Source organism: Nyctereutes procyonoides, unplaced genomic scaffold, assembly GCF_905146905.1.
Source record: "Nyctereutes procyonoides isolate TBG_1078 unplaced genomic scaffold, NYPRO_anot_genome, whole genome shotgun sequence".
NCBI lineage: Eukaryota > Metazoa > Chordata > Mammalia > Carnivora > Canidae > Nyctereutes > Nyctereutes procyonoides.
This window is the reverse complement of record NW_026575135.1, coordinates 39,224,404-39,243,719: the sequence shown is the minus strand read 5'-3', so window position 1 is coordinate 39,243,719 and position 19,316 is coordinate 39,224,404. Positions and strand designations below refer to the sequence as shown.

At 35.2% G+C, this 19,316-nt stretch overlaps 1 protein-coding gene across 2 annotated transcripts in view; it reads right to left on the bottom strand.

Moving 5' to 3' along the window:
- Window positions 1–11,822: 11,822 nt before the first annotated feature.
- The window catches only part of ZDHHC21 (zinc finger DHHC-type palmitoyltransferase 21), a 63,483-nt gene continuing 55,989 nt past the window's right edge, over window positions 11,823–19,316 (bottom strand). For both annotated transcript variants that reach the window (XM_055301939.1, XM_055301937.1), the window contains 2 exons: window positions 15,445–15,488; window positions 11,823–14,897 (listed from right to left, as the gene is read on the bottom strand). In XM_055301939.1, the coding sequence (XP_055157914.1) occupies window positions 14,765–14,897; window positions 15,445–15,488 (177 nt within the window). In that variant the 3' untranslated portion in view covers window positions 11,823–14,764. The remainder of the gene's footprint in view (window positions 14,898–15,444; window positions 15,489–19,316) is intronic.

The following is a 19,316-nucleotide window of genomic DNA, read 5'->3' as shown; positions in this document are numbered from 1 at the left end:
CAGTCCTGTTTGCTCAGCTGGATGTCCACAGGGTCCAATTTTCCCTCCAATTGCCCTTGCACGCTAATATAATTGCTGCTCGTATGGGTAATTGGTCAGCCTAAAGCAGCATTTGTATGGATTTGTTCATCTACAGTATCTGGCAGCTTCTCAAATGGTTTTGCAATATTATACTATCATGCATTTTTAGTTTTTGTCTTTTTATAACAAGACTAAATAGATGTAAATCTTTAAGGATGCTATATTTAGCTGTTTCAAAAGTAGGAATACAAATGCAAGTTCTATTTAAGCAGCTACTGTTCCTTTCCACTTATCAAATAGAGTAAATGAACTTGAGTCTCAAATGCATGTTTTGCCCTATCTTCCTTTCCTTCTTCCCTAGACATAGCCAAATTAAGTAGATCCAAACAAAATTTAGCTTAAAAAGGATAATAAGCCAGCTTCACTTAGTACTGCCCTTGATGAATCAGTAAAAATGATTAATTTTATTAAATCTTGATCTTGGAGCACATTGCTAATATTCTGTTTGACAACATGGGAAGTACACATAGAGGATTTCACCTGTATTCCAAAGTACAATTGTTATTCTTGAGGAAAAGCACTGGTGCAACTGTTTGAGTTGCAAGCTGAACTAGCCATGTTTTTTATGGGACACTATTTTTTATTTGAAAGAGTAACTGACAAACTATGCTTTTTCAGATGTAAAAATGTAAAAAAATGAGAACTTTTTTTTTCAAAAATAAGCAAAATACTCCTGTCACTTCAAGGAAAACTAGAGACAGTATGTGGTTACCAGTGATAAAATTCAACTTTTTAAGAAAAAATTAGGATCTTGAAAAACATAACATATTACTAGGAGTTTAACAGATTTCCAGTATTTACTTCTCTGATAAGGTCAGTGGTAATATTTTTTTAAATTTAATCTAATTAATATTATAGAATGAACAGTGCAACACATGGAAGATCTGCATTATTCCAGTATTTTCCAAGTGACCAATGAATGGTGTCACAAAATCATGGAGGGGTCAAGAGAGCTTTCCAAAGGGAAAAAAGAGACCAATGGGTTTTAATATAACAAAATATGAAAAGTTTTTTGGGGAGAGTCTGGAAGACGGTGGTGTAGAAGGACCCTAGGCTCGCTTCATCCCATGAATACAACTAGATAACTATTGAATCATCCTAAATATCCCAGATAACCAACCTGAAGCCTAGCTGAACAAACTCCACAAAAAAGTAAAGAAGAGGCCACATGGAAGAAGGTAGGAAATGCACAGACCCGGTTTGGAAATCAGCTCCTGGCCATTGTGGTTTGGGGGAGGAGAGCTGCAGTTGCAGAGGACGTCAAGGGACAGACTGACGTACAGGGGAGTGCACAGAGAAAATAAGTCCAAACAGCAATTCACTTAGGAAGTGAGAAGGCCTGAATTTTGCTGAGTTCTTATAACCAATGGGGCTTAAAGCCTGGAGGGGTTTTTTTATTTTTTAATTTTTTTAAAGATTGTATTTATTTATTCATGAGAGACAGAGAGAGAGAGGCAAAGACAGAGGCAGAGGGAGAAGCAGGCTTCCTGTGGGGGGAGCCGATGTGGGACTTGATCCCAGGACCCCGGGATCATGACCTGAGCCAAAGGCAGATGCTCAACCACTGAGCCACCCAGGCATCCCAAACCTGGAGTTTTGAAGATCAGCCAGCTTGGCTCCAACAGAGCCAAGAAGCAGGGCAAAGAACCCACAGACATACATCATGGAAACAGCCATCTGAAGAGTGCCTTGGGCACACTGTGGGGAGGTTATTTGCTCATCTTGGAGCATGTTTCAAAGAGGTAGCCTTCACTGAGAGACTTCCTAGGAAGAAAAGAACTGGCAGGGGCCACTCCCTTCCCCTGCTCCTCAGCATAAGCACAGAGACACCTGTGGCAATCAGTGCAGTGTAGACACTAGCTACCTTACTTACACCAAGCCCCCCCCCCCCGCCCCCCGCCACACACAGGCTCTGGGAGAATCACCCTTCCCAGTTAAGCTTAGCTCAGTCCCAGTGTGATGAGCCTCTTCCCTCAGAAGACCTGCCCAAACCTCCGTCTATACCACATCTCCCCAGCTTGGGAGCTTTGTGAAGCCTTGGTTCCATCAAAATGGCAACAGTTTTTATTTCTTAAGCAGACCAGAGCACATCTATTTAAAACACGCCACATTCAGGCCAGGGAGCAAACACTGCCAATAATGGGGAAAAGGGAGCCAGCAGACTTACTGAAAAGAGAAAAGAGTAAAATAAATTAAATCACAAATAAGTGAAGGAGTAGCAACCGACACTATAGAAATACAAACTATTATAAAAGATTATTATGAAAAACTATATGCCAAAACTTGGACAACCTAGAAGAAATGGATAAATACCTAGAAACACAAAAACTACCAAAACTAAAACAGGAAGAATTAGAACATTTAAACACACTGATAACCGGCAAATACATTGATTCAATAATCAAAAAACTCCCAACAAACAAAAGTCTAATACCAGATGGCTTCAAAGGCAAATTCCACCAAACATTTAAGAAGAGCTAATATCTATTTTTCTCTAATTATTCCAAAAAATAGAAAAGGAAGGGAAACTTCCAAATTCATTCTATGAAGCCAGCATTACCTAATTGCAAAACCAAAGATCTCACTAAAAAAAAAAAAAGAAAGAAAAAGAAAAAAAGAACTACAGGCAAATATCTCTGATGAACATAGATGCAAAAATCCTCCACAAAATACTAGCAAACTGAATTTAACAATTCATTTTTAAAATTAATCACTGTAATCAAGTGGGATTTATTCCTGGGTTGCAAAGGTGGTTCAATATATGCAAATCAATCAATGTGAAATATCACATCAATAAAAGAAAGGATAAGAACCATATGATTATTTCCACAGGTGCAGAAAAAGTATCTGACCAAGTGCAACACCCATTCATGATAAAAACCCTCAACAAAGTAGGTTTAGAGGGAACACACCTCAAAGTGATAAAGGCTACATATGAAAAGCCCACTGCCAACATCATCCTTAATGGGAAAAAACTAAGAGCTTTTCACCTAAGGTCAGGAATAAGACAAGGATGTCCAAGGCCACCACTTTTATTCAACATAGTATGGGAAGTCCTAATCACAGCAATCAGACAACAAAAAGAAATAAAAGGCAACCAAATCAGTAAGGAAGAAGTAAAATTTTCACTATTTGTGGATGACATGATACTATATATAGAAAAGCCAAAAGACTCCACCAAAAAACTGCTAGAATTAATAAATGAATTCAGTAAAGTTGCAGGATATAAAATCAATATCTAGAAATCTGTTGCATTTCTATGCACCAATAATAAAGCAGCAGAAAGAGAAATTAAGAAAACAATCCCACCTACAACTGCACCAAAAATAGTAAGATGCCTTGGAACAAATCTGGGCAAAGAGATGGAAGACTAGTACTCTGAAGACTATAAAACACCGATGAAAGAAACTGAAGATGACACAAAGAAATGGAAAGACATTTCATGCTCACGGATTGATAGAACAATTGTTAAAATGCCTATACTATCTACACATTCACAATGCAATTCCTACCAAAATAATATCTTTTTTTTTTTTTTTTACAGAACTATACCAAACAACCCTACAATTTGCATGGAACCAAAAAAGACCCCAAATAGCCAAAGCAATCTTGAAAAAGAAAGGCAAAACTGTAGGCATCGCCATTCCAGACTTCAAGTTATATTTCAAAGCTGTAGTAATCAAAACAGTATGGTAATGGTACAGAAATAGACATATAGATCAATAGACCAGATTAGAAAACTCAGAAATAAGCCTACAATTATATGGTCAATTAATCTTTGACAAAGCAGAAAAGAATATCCTATGGGGAAAAAGAAGTCTCTTTAACAAATGATGTTGGGAAAAGTGGACAGCAAAATGCAAAATAATGAAACTGGACCACTTGCTTACACTATACACAAAAATAAATTCAAAATGGACTAAAGACCTAAATGTGAGCCCTGATAACACAAAAACTTTGGAAAAGAACATAGACAGTAACTTCTCTAACACTGGCCATGCAACATTTTTCTAGATATGTCTCTTGAGCAAGGAAATCACAGGCAAAAATGAACTATTGAGACTTCATCAAAATAAAAAGCTTCTGCACAATGATGAAAACAATCAACAAAACTAAAAGGCAGCCTATGGAATGGGAGAAGATTTTAGCTAATGACGTATCTGATAAAGGGTTAGTATCCAAAATATATAAAGAACTTACAAAACTCAAGAAACAAATAATCCACTTAAGAAATGAGAAGAAGGGATCCCTGGGTGGCGCAGCGATTTGGCGCCTGCCTTTGGCCCAGGGCGCGATCCTGGAGACCCGGGATCGAATCCCACGTCGGGCTCCCGGTGCATGGAGCCTGCTTCTCCCTCTGCCTATGTCTCTGCGCCCCCCCCCCTCTCTGTGACTATCATAAATAAATAAAAATTAAAAAAAAAATTAAAAAAAAAAAAAGAAATGAGAAGAAGACATGAACAGACATTTCTCCAAAAACGACATACAGATGGCCAACAGTTGAGAAAAGATGTTCACCATCAATTATCAGGGAAATGCAAATCAAAACTACAATAAGATATCACTTCATATCTGTCAGAATGGCTAAAATCAACAACACAAGAAACAACAGGTGTTGGGAGGATATGGAGAAAAAGGAATCATCTTGCACTGTTGGTGGGAATGTAAACTGGTGCAGGCACTGTGGAACAGTTAAAAATAGAACTACACTGTGATCCAATAATCAAACTACTGGGTATTTACTCAAAGAATACGAAAACACCAACTCAAAGGGATAAATGCACCCCTATGTTTATAGCAGCATTATCTGCAATAGCCAAGATACGGAAGCCTAAGTGTTCACCAACTGATGAATGGATAAAGAAGAGGTGGCATATATACAACGGATTATTCAGCTATAAAAAGAATGAAATCTTGCCATTTGTGATGACATGGATAGAGCTAGACAGTATAATGAATGCTATGTGAAATAAGTCAGAAAAGACAAGTATCATATGATTTCATTCATGTGTGGAATTTAAGTAACCAATGAGCAAATGAAAAAAGAGAGAAACCGGGATCCCTGGGTGGTGCAGCGGTTTGGCGCCTGCCTTTGGCCCAGGGCGCGATCCTGGAGACCGGGATCGAATCCCACATCGGGCTTCTGGTGCATGGAGCCTGCTTCTCCCTCTGCCTGTGTCTCTGCCTCTCTCTCTCTCTGTGACTATCATAAATAAATAAAAATTAAAAAAAAAAAAAGAAAAAAGAGAGAAACCAAGAAACAGACTCAGACTCAACTATAGAGAACAAACAAATGGTTACCAGAGGAGAGGTAGGTGGGTGAAATAGGTGATGGGAATTAAGGAGTGCACTTGTGATGAACACTGGGTGATGTACAGAATTGCTGAATCACTGTATTGTACACCTGAAGCTAATAAAACACTGTATGTTTACTAAATGGAATTAAAAACTTAAGTTTCTTCATTTTATTTCCGGTTCCACATTGCAAGTAAAGTTTTAAGAAACCATCACTTAATGAGTTTTTGTGTAGTATCAAAGAAGAATATGCATAGCCATTTGAAGAGACTATTAAAATGTTCACCTTTTTCACAACTACACTATTTGCATGAGACCAGATTTCTCTAGATACTTCAAACAAAGTAACAATACAACAGATTAAATGCAGAAACAGGAGATGTGAAATTTTTTAGAAAGGCAGATACTAGAGCTTTGAAAAAAATATATAAATTCAAGTCTCTAAATAATAATCACTTATGTTAACATGCAATGAGTTTATTATTGCTATTCCAATAAATAAGCATTTAAAATACTTCTTAGTTTTAATTTTTAATAATAGTCAATAGTGATTAAAACGACCTGCAAAAACAAAAACTCTTTGAGGTCTGCAGTAAGTCTTATGAGTTTAAAGGAGTCCTTTGACCAAAAAGATATAAAATCATTGTAATTTAGCATCACCAAGGAAGCACAAGTATTGTAAATGTTGCTTAGAATCAGAACAAAAGAAACTGAAAAAGAAACAAGATTACAGTTTAGAATCTTTGGTTTGTCAGAATGCAACAATATTTGCCTTCAAAGTTTGTAGTTTTATCTGCAATTCCACCGTGTCATTTAAGTGTAAATCCAGAATATTTATCAATATAACCTTTCTGATAATAAAAACGTAAGAATTTTAAAAAAGTTAAGCCTATATCTTTCCATCTCAGGGCAGCGTATATTCCTTCACTGTTTCTAAGACAAACTGATTGGTCGTCTCACATGGTATTTTTGACCAATCTATATTCATTAATATACACTTCACTTCTCCTTTGTGACTTTTATGTGGAAGTAGTTAGTTGAGACTTTGGAAATTTCTCAATAAAAAACTATCTAGAAACCATGAGACTATAACCCCATGGGAACAAAGGTGTTAAGTAATTCAATATCCCTGGCTCTAAAATGCCTAGATGTACACTTAAGTTTTCTGCATTATATGTCAATTATTCCTCAAAGAAAAAAATATTTCTATAATAGTGTCCGGCACAACAAGTGTAAATAAATTGGGTGACTGAATCTAGCCATCTGGGTCATCTCTAACACAAAAAATGACTGTGAATATTGTGTTTGTCAATTTCAACCTAGGATGCATACCTAGCTCTTCTTGATGTGTAATGAATTTTGAGATTATGGTAGAACAATATCCTAAAAAGGCAACTAATTATCAATAATTGTCCAAATTGCATAAAACTAAAAAAAAATGGCCTATCATACACACTTGGTGCTGGAATCTAGAATTTGGGTTGATTTTAATAAAGAGGTGGGTGAGGAAAACAGTTCTATGTTTTTAAAAAATATTTATTTAAAAATAAGATTTCTAAAAATACAGTACATAATACATTTCAAGAGAAGTAAAAATTCCACAATTTAAATTAAAAACAATCTGTAAAGAAAAACAGAAATATTACATGAATAAAAACTAAATCGCTAAAATTATTTTTAAAAAAAGACAGTGTTCTTAAGGTAGATACATGGTTTTTCATTTTAAGAACCAGTGGAGACTTTTCATTTAAAAAGTACATCTCAGATACACAGCTCCTGCTTGTCATAATCTTCCCTATTTTCAACCTAGTCTTGAATCTTTCAACTGTTATTTTCTTTTTTACCAATAGCACTAGAAATGTTAGTGAAGATTTTCTTTAAATGCTCTTGAGGGATCAGACAAGGTAAAACAGACAATGCAGCAGCAGAACAGTCCTCAGATTTAAACATATTCACTGAATGAAAAAAATACCTGCCATTTTTAAAAGCAGGATCTTTCTATGGCACTTGGAACACACCACCATTAAAAGGTGTTTTATTTTAGGGATAGAACACTACAGACAATTAGAGGTTGATACAAGTCCCCAAATATCACAGATTTTGCCCATTCATTAAACTTGCCAGTCAGATTTTTTAAAAACCTACTCTGGGGACACACAGCTCATACAAACATGGTCATCAGTGCTCAAGCCTCCCAAAGCCTACTGCCATCTGCCCACCCCACCCTGCCCCCATCATATTAGCCTAGCAACTCATTTATCTGAGTATCTCTGATAGTACAGGAGATTCTTCCTATCATAACATCTTAGTTGCTCCATTCTACCTGTGCTAAAGTAAAACTTCTTTTTAATATTTATCTCTGAACAACAAATTATGGCGAACTATCCACTAACAAAAACTTGAACAAGTAACTGCATTCAAGCACATTAATTGAAATAATACATAAACAAGTCAAAAAAAGCTCAGAACCAATATTGTAGCAACAGAATCTAGGAAATATATTGTTGACAATTAGAGAGAGACTATTGGTTCTTCCCATTTTGCTTACAAATTTTCCTTTAACCTCTAATGACATGTACATATGTATTTCTATGTATATTAGAATGATCCTAAGTTATATTTCATTTCAGTTTCAGACTTGATCCTTTTTTTCCATTCAGAAATCACTGCAAAACCATATATTGTATCTACATTCAAGGAGAGATTTTCAATTGATTGAAAATAATGCAAAATATTCTCAAATGTGATTGTCTACTTTTCCAATACACCAACAATGGTCTTCTTGCCAGAAATCTTACCATTTCAGTTGCAGTTTTAAAGACACTAAACAAGTGTCCTGAAAATTTGTGGAAAAAAAATAAGGAACCAGATTAGTGTACATAGCAGTACAACATTTGGACAATTACCAATATTTCTAAGGGTATTTTCTCACATTTTTTGTAAAATGAACCATTAAACAGAACTGGTTTTCAAAATAATCTTACTCTTTTTATGTACAATAAATAACATCCAGACCTCTTTTTTGTGTGTGTTTTGGTGAAGTTCAATTTTCTATTAATTATTTTGCTTAAATCAAGGTACATCAATCTGCATTTCCTCTTAGGAAAGTGTGTGTGTATGCGCGCGCACGCGCAAATGTGTGTACACATAAATTTCTTAAGGTGTTCTTTAATTGTATCTTTATTTGCAAAATACATAAATGGCAATAACATTCTTTAGTGCCACTAAGGGTCAGGTACACCTCCACCCCCACACAGACACAGATGCAGGATTCTCATAATCAGAATGGGCCCTTCACTTTTCATTTTAGCATATTGTTTCAGCATTCATTTAAAGGGCTCAATAAACTATATAGCTCATGTATAGAAATAAAAGGAGAGTTCTTATTATTTTTTCACTTACTCCTGTAGAAATAAAAACAACATAAAAAAATCTTGTGAAAAGTGTTCAATTATCTTTTCTAGCCTCAGCCTATTAAACTATCTTTTAAAGTAGCCAATCTATATTAAAATACAGAAATGAAAAACCATAGTCATATGCCTAACTACAAAAAAAATTCCAAATGAGAGACATTTAAAACCAATTAAACTGAGGCACAGCAGTGTGCAAAATCTAAGATGTGATCAAAATTGTTGTTAGGAACACTGTTCACAAGTCTCCATCAACCAAAAATTTAAAAAAAAAAAAAATTCACTCTTTGGTACAGGAATTACAAATGTCACTCAGTGCTAAAGTGAGTAGCACCAGGATGTTTTAGTTGTTGAGGTTGTAAAACACTAACTTCAGGCACCAGTAGGTTAAAATATCACCCGATGCATACTGGCAAGAATACAGAGCTTGCAATACACAGACAATCTTTTCTTTTAGTTAACCGCCTATGCAATTAAACCCTGTGCTTAGTCAAACAGGCAAGCAAAACCAGAAAAAGAGACCCCCTTTGTTGTTGCTGTTTCGTCCACATCTGTTTACACGTAAAGCTATCAATACCAAAAAGACTCAAGTGTTGAACGACTGTGGTAAGCACTATATTGCATGTTACAGCTATTCATAATACCAATAGGTTGGGTGGCCTTCCAGGGATCAAGAACTCCCAAACTTCAAAGTGAAAAATCATCCTTTACATAGAAATCGCTGATTTTCCCTCAGTGGCAAAATTTACTCACACACTTAGTATCCTTTCACTGCAATGGGAGGCTTGTAAAAAAGGACCTGTCTTTTCAAATTTGGGCAACCTATTCATTTCTCCCCTGTGTTCAACAGCTCTACCTTTCACATTACTCATAACACTTCAGGTGAGTATATGCTACATAATTGTGATATTTAAAATTTAAAATAATTTATCAAAAGCATCTGGCCAACTGATGAAATCAGCAATATAAATAAAATAACTCGAAACGCTTACATGCATTAGCAACTCTCACAGTAAAATGATATCAACAAGAGATGAGGATGAGGCTCAAATGATTGTAGCTGGGGGGAGGGGTTTCCTGGTGTCCCAGAGACTGCACCCAGTCAACCCTGCTGCCCAGATGCTGCTCATCCATGTCCCACTGGCCCTCCCTCCATCTTTGTAAATTCCCCTACTCTCTCCATCCAGTTCTGGCTGCCCTCTATTCACTTCTACCTGCCATCCATGGTAGACAAAGGGAAAAGGACATACGATGGTAAAAACATATATATAATAATAATGGAAAATACGGGCAATATCAAGAACTTAAGAACTGTAAGTTACACTGTTATTTCTGTTTCAAATCAGCACTAGCAGGAAGCATTACGACATCTGAAGAACAGACCAAAATGTAATGAATTTTGTTGCTAAAAATCCCACAATGAAAATGAAAGGAAACATCAGAGAAAACACTTTCCTGAAATTAAACCATCATTATCCCAAAGGCAGCAGAAATGCTAAATACTAGTTGATATGTAAAATAACATGAGTTCAAAATACTTTAAGCAAGTTGCTTTTATCACTTTCTCACATTCTAGTGTAGAATATTCTAGAATTCAAGTGAGAAGGGCTAAATTCAGAGCATAATGTAATTTTTGATTTCTAGATAAATTGAGGATAATTCTTAGAGTAGAAGGTAACAAATGTGGACATTAAATAATACACTCATTCAATTGTTAATTATATGGTTAACAACACTAGTAAGTAGAATAGTAAGTAGAGTAAGTAGAATATACTAAATGTACCAGACTAACTACATTTGCCAATATATTTCAAAAGCAAGAGTAGGCTGGGTAAAAAATCTAATACTTGTATTTATTAGTAAATTATTTAATGTTTGTAAGTATAAACTTTCCCAAATAAATTCTAGGTATATCTACATTTGTTAGAGATGATGTCAACAATTCATTTAATGAAGCAGCAACAGTTTAGTAAACTTGAGCTAGATAATCTATTCGTACATAAAGCACAAGGGAAGTAGTTAGAGACTAGAAAAAAGTTCAGGGACAGACCAGTAGCTCTGTTAACATTAATGCCGCTGTAAACCATGGCTGGACACACTGCAATTTTATAGCAACACATGTGAGAACAATCGAACTGCCCTCTCATCTAATACATAGAAAACTGTGTGGCCAAAATCTAAATTACTTCACATTTCCTGATTGGAAGTGTTATCCTAACCAAAGTCTTCATGATTCGCTTTCAGAAATAATATATCCTTTTGGGTGAAACACACCTTCAAGTAATTACTTTTATACAAGTGACTTGAAAAGGCCTGATGACGAATAGTTATAATTAGCCAGCATCCTTAGAGAAAAGTACCTCTAAGCATCAGCAAAAACTCACTGATGTTCAATCTACCAGAAGTTTTAACTTAGTTGTTAAACTAAACATTATGTATTGTGATGTGCTCTACTTCCATTATTATTAAAAGTCAACTATACTTTCTTCTGTTAAGAGTACCATCAACTAAAATGTTAAATATAGCTATCTCTTACACTAACCACAGATATTTTTAATACAACTCTTAGGCAAAATAGTATTTTTCTTATAACGGAACACCTTCACATATTTTAAAACTCCATGTCTTGGTTATGAAGTACTAAAAGCTCTTTAATTGCATGCCTACTGTTTAGGGGATCCTGAACTCAAGTCAATTTTTGCCTGCAATCTTGGGCCCATAAGCATGTTTGTTCACGGAAAAGAATAAATATAATCGTTCAAGAGGTGTAACTTAGAGTCTCTAGCTAAAAATATTTCATTTCCAGAAGCCCAACTACAAACTTCACTGGTATAAAGCATCCTTTAACATATATTTTGCTTAAAAATGAAAGGGAATGTTTATAAGGAAACAGACCATATCAGTAATCCCACTGATCATAACTATTTTCTGATGCTCAACATCATTACTTATTTACATCCAAAACACATAACACAATGATTACCAAAGCTAGAGCTATAACTCTGAATAAGATAATTAAAAAAGAATGCAGAAAGGTATAGAAAGAATTATTAATCTCTCATTTTTAATGCAGTAGAATCAATAAAAAAAGTCATTCCAAAACTGAAATAAAAAAAATAAATGTATCTTTTTTCGATATTGATTAAAACACATTAGGTATTTGCTTGCCAATGTAACTACAGTAAGTTTCTGTGTTTTGTAATAAATTGGTCATTTTAGGTAATGGCTTTCCCAATCCTAAGGACTTAATCTGCCCAAGTAAGATTTAAAATAAAATTCATGAAACAGTTTACATTTGTTTATCCTGATCTGACAGAAATTTCTAATTGAGAATAAAAAAATATAAGAATATACATAATGAAGCAAGGTAGTTATCACATTTATATGAGCTAGACATTGCCATCATAAACTGGAACAGACTGATTTTCATAGACTCTTACATTTTTGTACATACACTCCCCCTAAGCTCTGACATGTTCAGAATTAGGCTATACAACGAATTGCAAGGTAGTACATCTCTAGAGCCAGGATAATTATACCAATTAGCCAAAAGAGGGCGCAGACGGAACACAACTAGACTTCCTGCACTCCCTGGGAACCGGCTGGTTGGTTTCTTTCAAGTAGTGGCACAAGAATTACAAACCCAGTTAGGTGTGCTAACTTCGGAATACTGAAAGTTACAGCATACAGATATATAGATATGCTTTAATATATATTCTTATATAAATAGATCGATATAGAGCATTTCTGCCATTCAAACAAAATAAATATATGCCTTGCTTAGTGTATCAGTTTGTATCCCAGTAACTTAGAAGAGTAAGGTGGCAGGATCAAGACCAAGGAGGTAAAGAGAAAGGAGGGAAGAAAATGTGCCTAGAAGTGGTATGTCTGAGAAAACCAAAAACAATCTTCGGGAAAGGGACCACCTCTGGCTCTCATTGCTAAGGCAGAGGTTGGCACTGCGGACCTCCCAGGTACATAACTTTAAGGTAGTTACTGCTACTATATGAAGTATAAATATGTCCGTAAAGCTCTTTAGGGGGTCTACAGTTGGCTTTGCTTTTGCTCAAGGTTCTCATTTGACAGGAATGTATACAGCATAAGGCATTTGACTGATATCTATCTATATATCTACACATTACCTCCCTATTAACAGTTCTGTCACCAGACCAAATTTGGTCAATATGTTAGCTTGCACAAAACCCAACTCAGTTGCCTGACACGAACATACTAATTTTGTGATTCATTAAGCTCTATAAATATACTTCTCATATTAAATTTACTATGCATCTTATCAGCACCAATAAATATTTTCATCTGCCACTTCTAAATTTTTAAATAATAAAGTACTGCAGTCAGAACATGAAAGACATGGTATTTATATCTCTGAGAACAGCTTATTCAATTATTTTAGAAGGTATTTACAATTCCTGAAAGAACTACAGTAGAGTTAACTGGCTGACAATGGAAATCTGTTTCATGATTTCTCAGGTATGACTCCCTACTCTCAGAACTAAAAGGAAAATATTGATACGCTCCAAGAACAGCAGACCTCTTCAATCTTCTCTTCCAGGCAAAGACTGTGAGGGCATACACTTTCTAAAAAGATATATGGATTTTGCAGTATTCTAATGGAAAAAAATATAAAAGCTGAATTTCTTTTCAAAGCATGCTAAATGTCTTTTCACACAAATCATCTATGCTTTCCAAGAGACCATCACCATTAGAAATTTAAATTTGTATAAGCTAATGATAAATATAGATCATTACGTTTTCTTATTTTTAAGGTCATTTCTTAACGTTAGCTACTAACAAAAGGTATGTCAATCCAAATTTATAGTTGGCTGATTAAAATTTCATTTCAATTTGGGTGATTATAGGTACACAAGAGTTACTTATTTTTACTTGCAACTTCCTATACAGTTTCATTATGAGTTGGCCAATATCTATACATATAAACGTCCAGTATGTAATTTTAGATGTACTAATAGGTAAAGAAAAAAGTACATGTTTTTCAAAAGCACAATATTCCTCTTTATACTGTACATTATATATTATCTAGTTACACTAGTATTTTAAAAACATATGCATTCTAATATAAGTGTACTAGAAAAGGTATCTGTGGAATTATTGCAAATCCTCTACCCTTTTTGCTCACCAAAATCTTAGGGTAAAACAGAATACATGCCTGTGTGGTCAAAAGTTCCATCTTGGAGCATTTTAACAACAACCAATAATCACATCAGTACCGGGAAAAGAAACGGGAAAAGCTAATATGGGAAAAAAATGAATCTTTCCTTTAAAATAAGGTAGGTAGTTGGGTGTTTTATTTTAGTGGTGTTTTTATTTTGTTTTTGGTGAAGAGAAAAACAGAAAACATTAGAGAGCTACTTCTAAGAAAACACTGCCCTTTTTCGGTTGTTTTTGGTTTTTTGTTGTTCAATTCTATGTTGTATTAAAAGAATCCTGCAGCACATGTAAAAGGCAGTATTTATTACTATTTAAGCTATTATGTATTTGAAAAAGAAAATTTACATAGAATATAAGGTGTATCAACTTTTGTAAACCCGAAGAATTAAATTCAGATTTGGTTAGTACTGCTTAAGAGTGAAAAATTTAAATAAACATCTGAAATTTCCCATAAATTAAAATCTATAACACTGTCAGTACTAAAAAAAAATATGTACAATTATTTTATCTCAATCACCGCCTTTTGGGTTTAATAATAAAAGCATTTAAAGAAATCCCTGTGGAAAGCTAATTTGAAAGTAAACATGCTTTAAAACTTAAATATAGATCTTGTATTAGTCCCACAACAGGATCAAGATCACTATTAAAATAAAGCCTGGGGCACATTATGATGCCTAAGATTGGTGGGTGGATTTTAATTGACTTGAAGACTGTCATAGTTCTATTATCAGAAAACCTGTAACGCATTTCCAGCATGGAGGACCCATCTGTGCCCACCATCCATCTGTTTAGACGTGATTGGCAAAGTGGTAGGGAACTCGCAGTGGTTGCCTCTGCCTGAAAGGAATAAACCACAGGATCTTCCAACGAGTGCCAAAAACTTCTGAGAAGGTCTGCTGCCATGGCTTTCGGGGCCTCGATCTACAGAAGACAGCATTATTAGTGAAAGACAGCACTCCCATGGTGCACTTCAGTCAGCTAAAACAATACAGGTTGGCTGGGGATCCATTACTGGACTCTGATGAATTGTGTCCCAGCATCACAAATACAGCTTTTCTTTCATTATGGCATGCAGCTGAGTTTTAACTCTGGCTAGCAGATATTGTATCTGTGTCGTCAATCAACCTAGGGCAACTTTTGAAGCAGAGGAGAGTCTCAGGATTAACAGGATGTATGTCAACAACACAGTAGCAAATCTCTTTTGATGTACTTTCAGGACAAATAATTTAACTTACTTTAGTTAGACAAGTAACAAGAATGATCAGTACTTATTTTGTTTGAAAACTATCATGGCTTGAAGACCCCTACTGTAAGGCTGGATTATGCTTGTCTAGCTCAGGCTTTAGACAAGGCACCAAGAAAAAGCCATCATTATGTTATCTTTCCACTACATGCACACATTTTTCAAATGTGGCCAGCTGTTTCCATTTTTAAGTAAGAGCACCACAGACTTCGCTTTTATACTTACATTTCTTCACAACAGTTTGACATCTTTTCAATAGATGTTGTATCCTATTAAAAATTAAAGAAAAATTATACTCATATGTAACAAAGTTATCAAGGCTTTCTTCCATATCTACTTTATGAGCCTTTTCATCATATTCAGAGAATATTCTAAAGATTTAAACAGTTTACATATGGGTACTAAGAATTTTAAATTAACTGCATACATTGCTGAAATCCCCTTGACAAAAACAGAATGAACATTACACTGTGCCAAATTAAAAAAAATTATTCAATTACAAAACCTCACAAAAATTGTAGGAGTCTCACTTTATTAAAACATAACCCTTTATTATATTTGCTTTCTTTGATAATTCTTTTAAAAGTCTAGGATTTATTTTTAATTCAACTGTCAGTGAATAGGCACTAAAAATTAAATACCAAAATGATGAATTAAAGGCACTCATGAACAGAGAACTGCCAAGGGCCAAAGACTGCTACTGGTTCTGGATTTCTATAAACAAATACAAATCCAACAAGACAATCTATGCATTTGCCACATATTACAGCATCTATTATTCTGAAAAGTAAACTTTTTTTAACACAAAAAATCAGTATCTTCATAATAATACAATTTTTATGTGTTTTCTATAGAGCTCTAACACAAATATGTGAGCAAAACAATTTAACGAAGACAAGACCGTTTCCAGACATGCTGGTTTCATTTACATTAAGAGAAAAATCCATCCTCAATCCACTGAGAAACTGTGACAGTACGTAATATCCAAATAATCAAAACACAAATCACACAATCTTATTGTAGACATATATTTATATCTTAAGCATACTTCAAAGCACTACAAAGAAAATATGTTCTTTTAAATATATGAAAAAAGTTAGGCAAGTTTTCCTCCTCTCATCCTCTAATAGCTTGCTCACATATGGCAGGTAGACTATGCTGTTATTAAGCAGTACTATTCATGCAAATATCTGGGGTGACAACTCCAATGCCAAGAACTTCTTTGGTTGTAAAACTCTCTTCCAATGATACTAATAAAAAACACTCTGACTTTAAAAATCTCTTTATAGAAGTTACATCAATGGCTCACAATATTAAGTTCTTAATGTATGAACAGCTGAATAACTATAGTTAGCCCACAAATGAGAAAATTATTTTTTTAGATGACAAAGTCACCAATAGCAGTGTTTCATTTCCATATTTCCTGGGAATTTGTGACAAGATTGTAGATTAGCCACATATTCCATATTCATTAGTTTTCCTATCGTGCTTTGAAATTCATGGTATCCAATGACAAGTCTATTTATAATTAACTTTTCTCAGCTCTGTTGCATAATTTCCTCAAAATAACATTTTACTTTGTGACAACACAGTCTGCAAATACATGAGAACGTTGATTATGGGCTTAGCGGAAAGTGGGGCCTCTGCTTCCACATCTGTATGGAAAGTGAATGAAGTAATTTTAACGGGTTCTTAGCAATGATGCGTGACAGGTTGCCCCAAAACAATGAAGGCAGCTTGTGCAATCAGGCAAAAGAAAAACAGGACAGAGGTCTGTAAGTGCTCCTAGGATAGGTAAGTAAATGGCCTTAAATCACACTTGCAGAGAATACTTACAAACCATTTTGAGATAGGAAAGGTGACTACAAAGTCACTACTATACCTAGTATTATTGGAAATTTTTACTATGCATAAATTTACAATTTGATTGAAACTTTGAGGAACTTATTTGTGGCAGTAAAAGAATCAACTTCAAAGTCTTTGGATTCAGACATTACGGAAAGCTTTTATTTCCAAGTGCTTTTGACATCTTTCCAGGATCTGGTTCAAGAAATAAGTAGAATAGTACCTGTTAAGTCATCATAAACAGATGGTTATTCTATCAAAGAATGTGATGTTTACCATGATGTTTTGAACAGGATTTGTGAGGCTAGCCAAAAAAAGGTGTTTTTCCCCTCTATGAATAGCAAATGATTATTTCTCTGAAACTCAGCTATCAAGAATACTATTGTAAGAAAAAAAAATACAATTTGTATTTGAATAGCCAAACATGGCACAAACATGTCCTTGTGTTGCTCAGAGCAACACAAGTTATCACGCTACCACATTTGTAAACACGATAGGAACTGCAAACCAGAGGAGGAGAAAGGGTTCTACTGGCAGAGAACACTGAAAACCACAACTTAGTGCCAAAAGTGCCAACTGAGCCTTCATATACTGTTTGTTTTGTGCTGCAAAGCAGGGAAATGTGGGATATTTTAGAAAAAAAATAAAAATAAATAAAATAGATGTTGGTGCAGATTATTTCATTCAGCATGAAAGATTCAATACCTTTAGTACCGTCAGGAAAGATACTCAGAAAACTTTTTCTTCAAAGAATGATAAGAAAAAAGGTTTTTTTTGTTGTTGTTTGTTTGTTTTTAGAAACAGGTTTTTATAGTATGTTGTCTACAATTGGGATAGCTTACCTCCAGAAAAATATGTCATGATGATGGGTCTAGTGACTAAAATATCTAGGACTTCCATCTATCTGCATAACTAAGAGATCTATGAAAATCCCTTCCTATTTTATTTTTAGAGGGGGGGGAGAGAAAATGAGCATGTGCAAGGGAAGGGGGTGGGACAGAAGAAAAGGGAGAGAGAGAATCTGAAGCAGACTCCACGCCCACTACAGAGCCCAATATGGGGCTTGATCTCACAGCTCTGAGATCATGACCTGAGCCAAACTCAAGAGCTTGATGCTTAACCAACTGACTCACCCAGGTGCCTGTTTTCTTATTTTAAGAACTGAAAGTTTATTTTCTAAAAAAGTAAACTGGAAACAACAAGATCTATAGGGGCTTTGCCTATTTTATCAACAGTTACTTTATCTTCTCCTGCTTGTTGGTCTTACCCTAAGAAATGATCTTTCAGGGCACCTGGGTGGCTCAGTGGTTGAGTGCCTGCCTTCGACTTGGGGCATGGTCCCGGGTTTAGATATCAAGTCCTACATCGGGCTCCCTGCAAGGAGCCTGCTTCTCTCTGCCTATGTCACTGCCTCTCTCTGTGTGTCTCTCATGAATAAATAAATAAATAAATAAATAAATAAATAAATAAATAAATAAATAAATAAATAAATAAATCTTACCAAAAAAAAAAAATCTTTTTGAATCTTAGATTCAGTCTAAGAAAGTAAGTTAAAACATTCTAACTGGTAAGATTATATTTGGAAATGGAGGAGAGCGTAGTAGTTCCTAACAGAAAGTGAGAGGGAAGTATTTATTGTTTGTTAGAAAAATTAGGAGGATTGGGGGCCAAAGAGCAAGAATTTATCACCAGACATTTCCTGGTTAACAGTCCTAAGAATCAGGCCCTCCTGGAATAGACAGCTTGATGATACAATCCATCCAACTGACTCATCCTGTTTTGAGTTCATTTTCACCAAGCAACACTGCCATATATGTTGTTGTAGAGGAGAAAGAATGTGCTGGAGAGTACTTTGGCACACCTGACAACTGCATATCAGGGAATAAACAGTCAATCTGGTTTATATGACTATCACTTTTGAAGTAATAAACATCATTGCCTCTGGGCCTAACTCTGGAAACGTGTTCAAAGTGGAGTTTCTAGACCTGCCAAACTGAAAACTTTTTTTTTTTAATTTTTATTTACTTATGATAGGCACACAGTGAGAGAGAGAGAGAGGCAGAGACACAGGCAGAGGGAGAAGCAGGCTCCATGCACCGGGAGCCCAACGTGGGATTCGATCCCAGGTCTCCAGGATCGCGCCCTGGGCCAAAGGCAGGCGCTAAACCGCTGCGCCACCCAGGGATCCCCAAACTGAAAACTTGATGCAATTTAAGAGCATTCTATCACAAAGACATTAAGACAGCTCACTC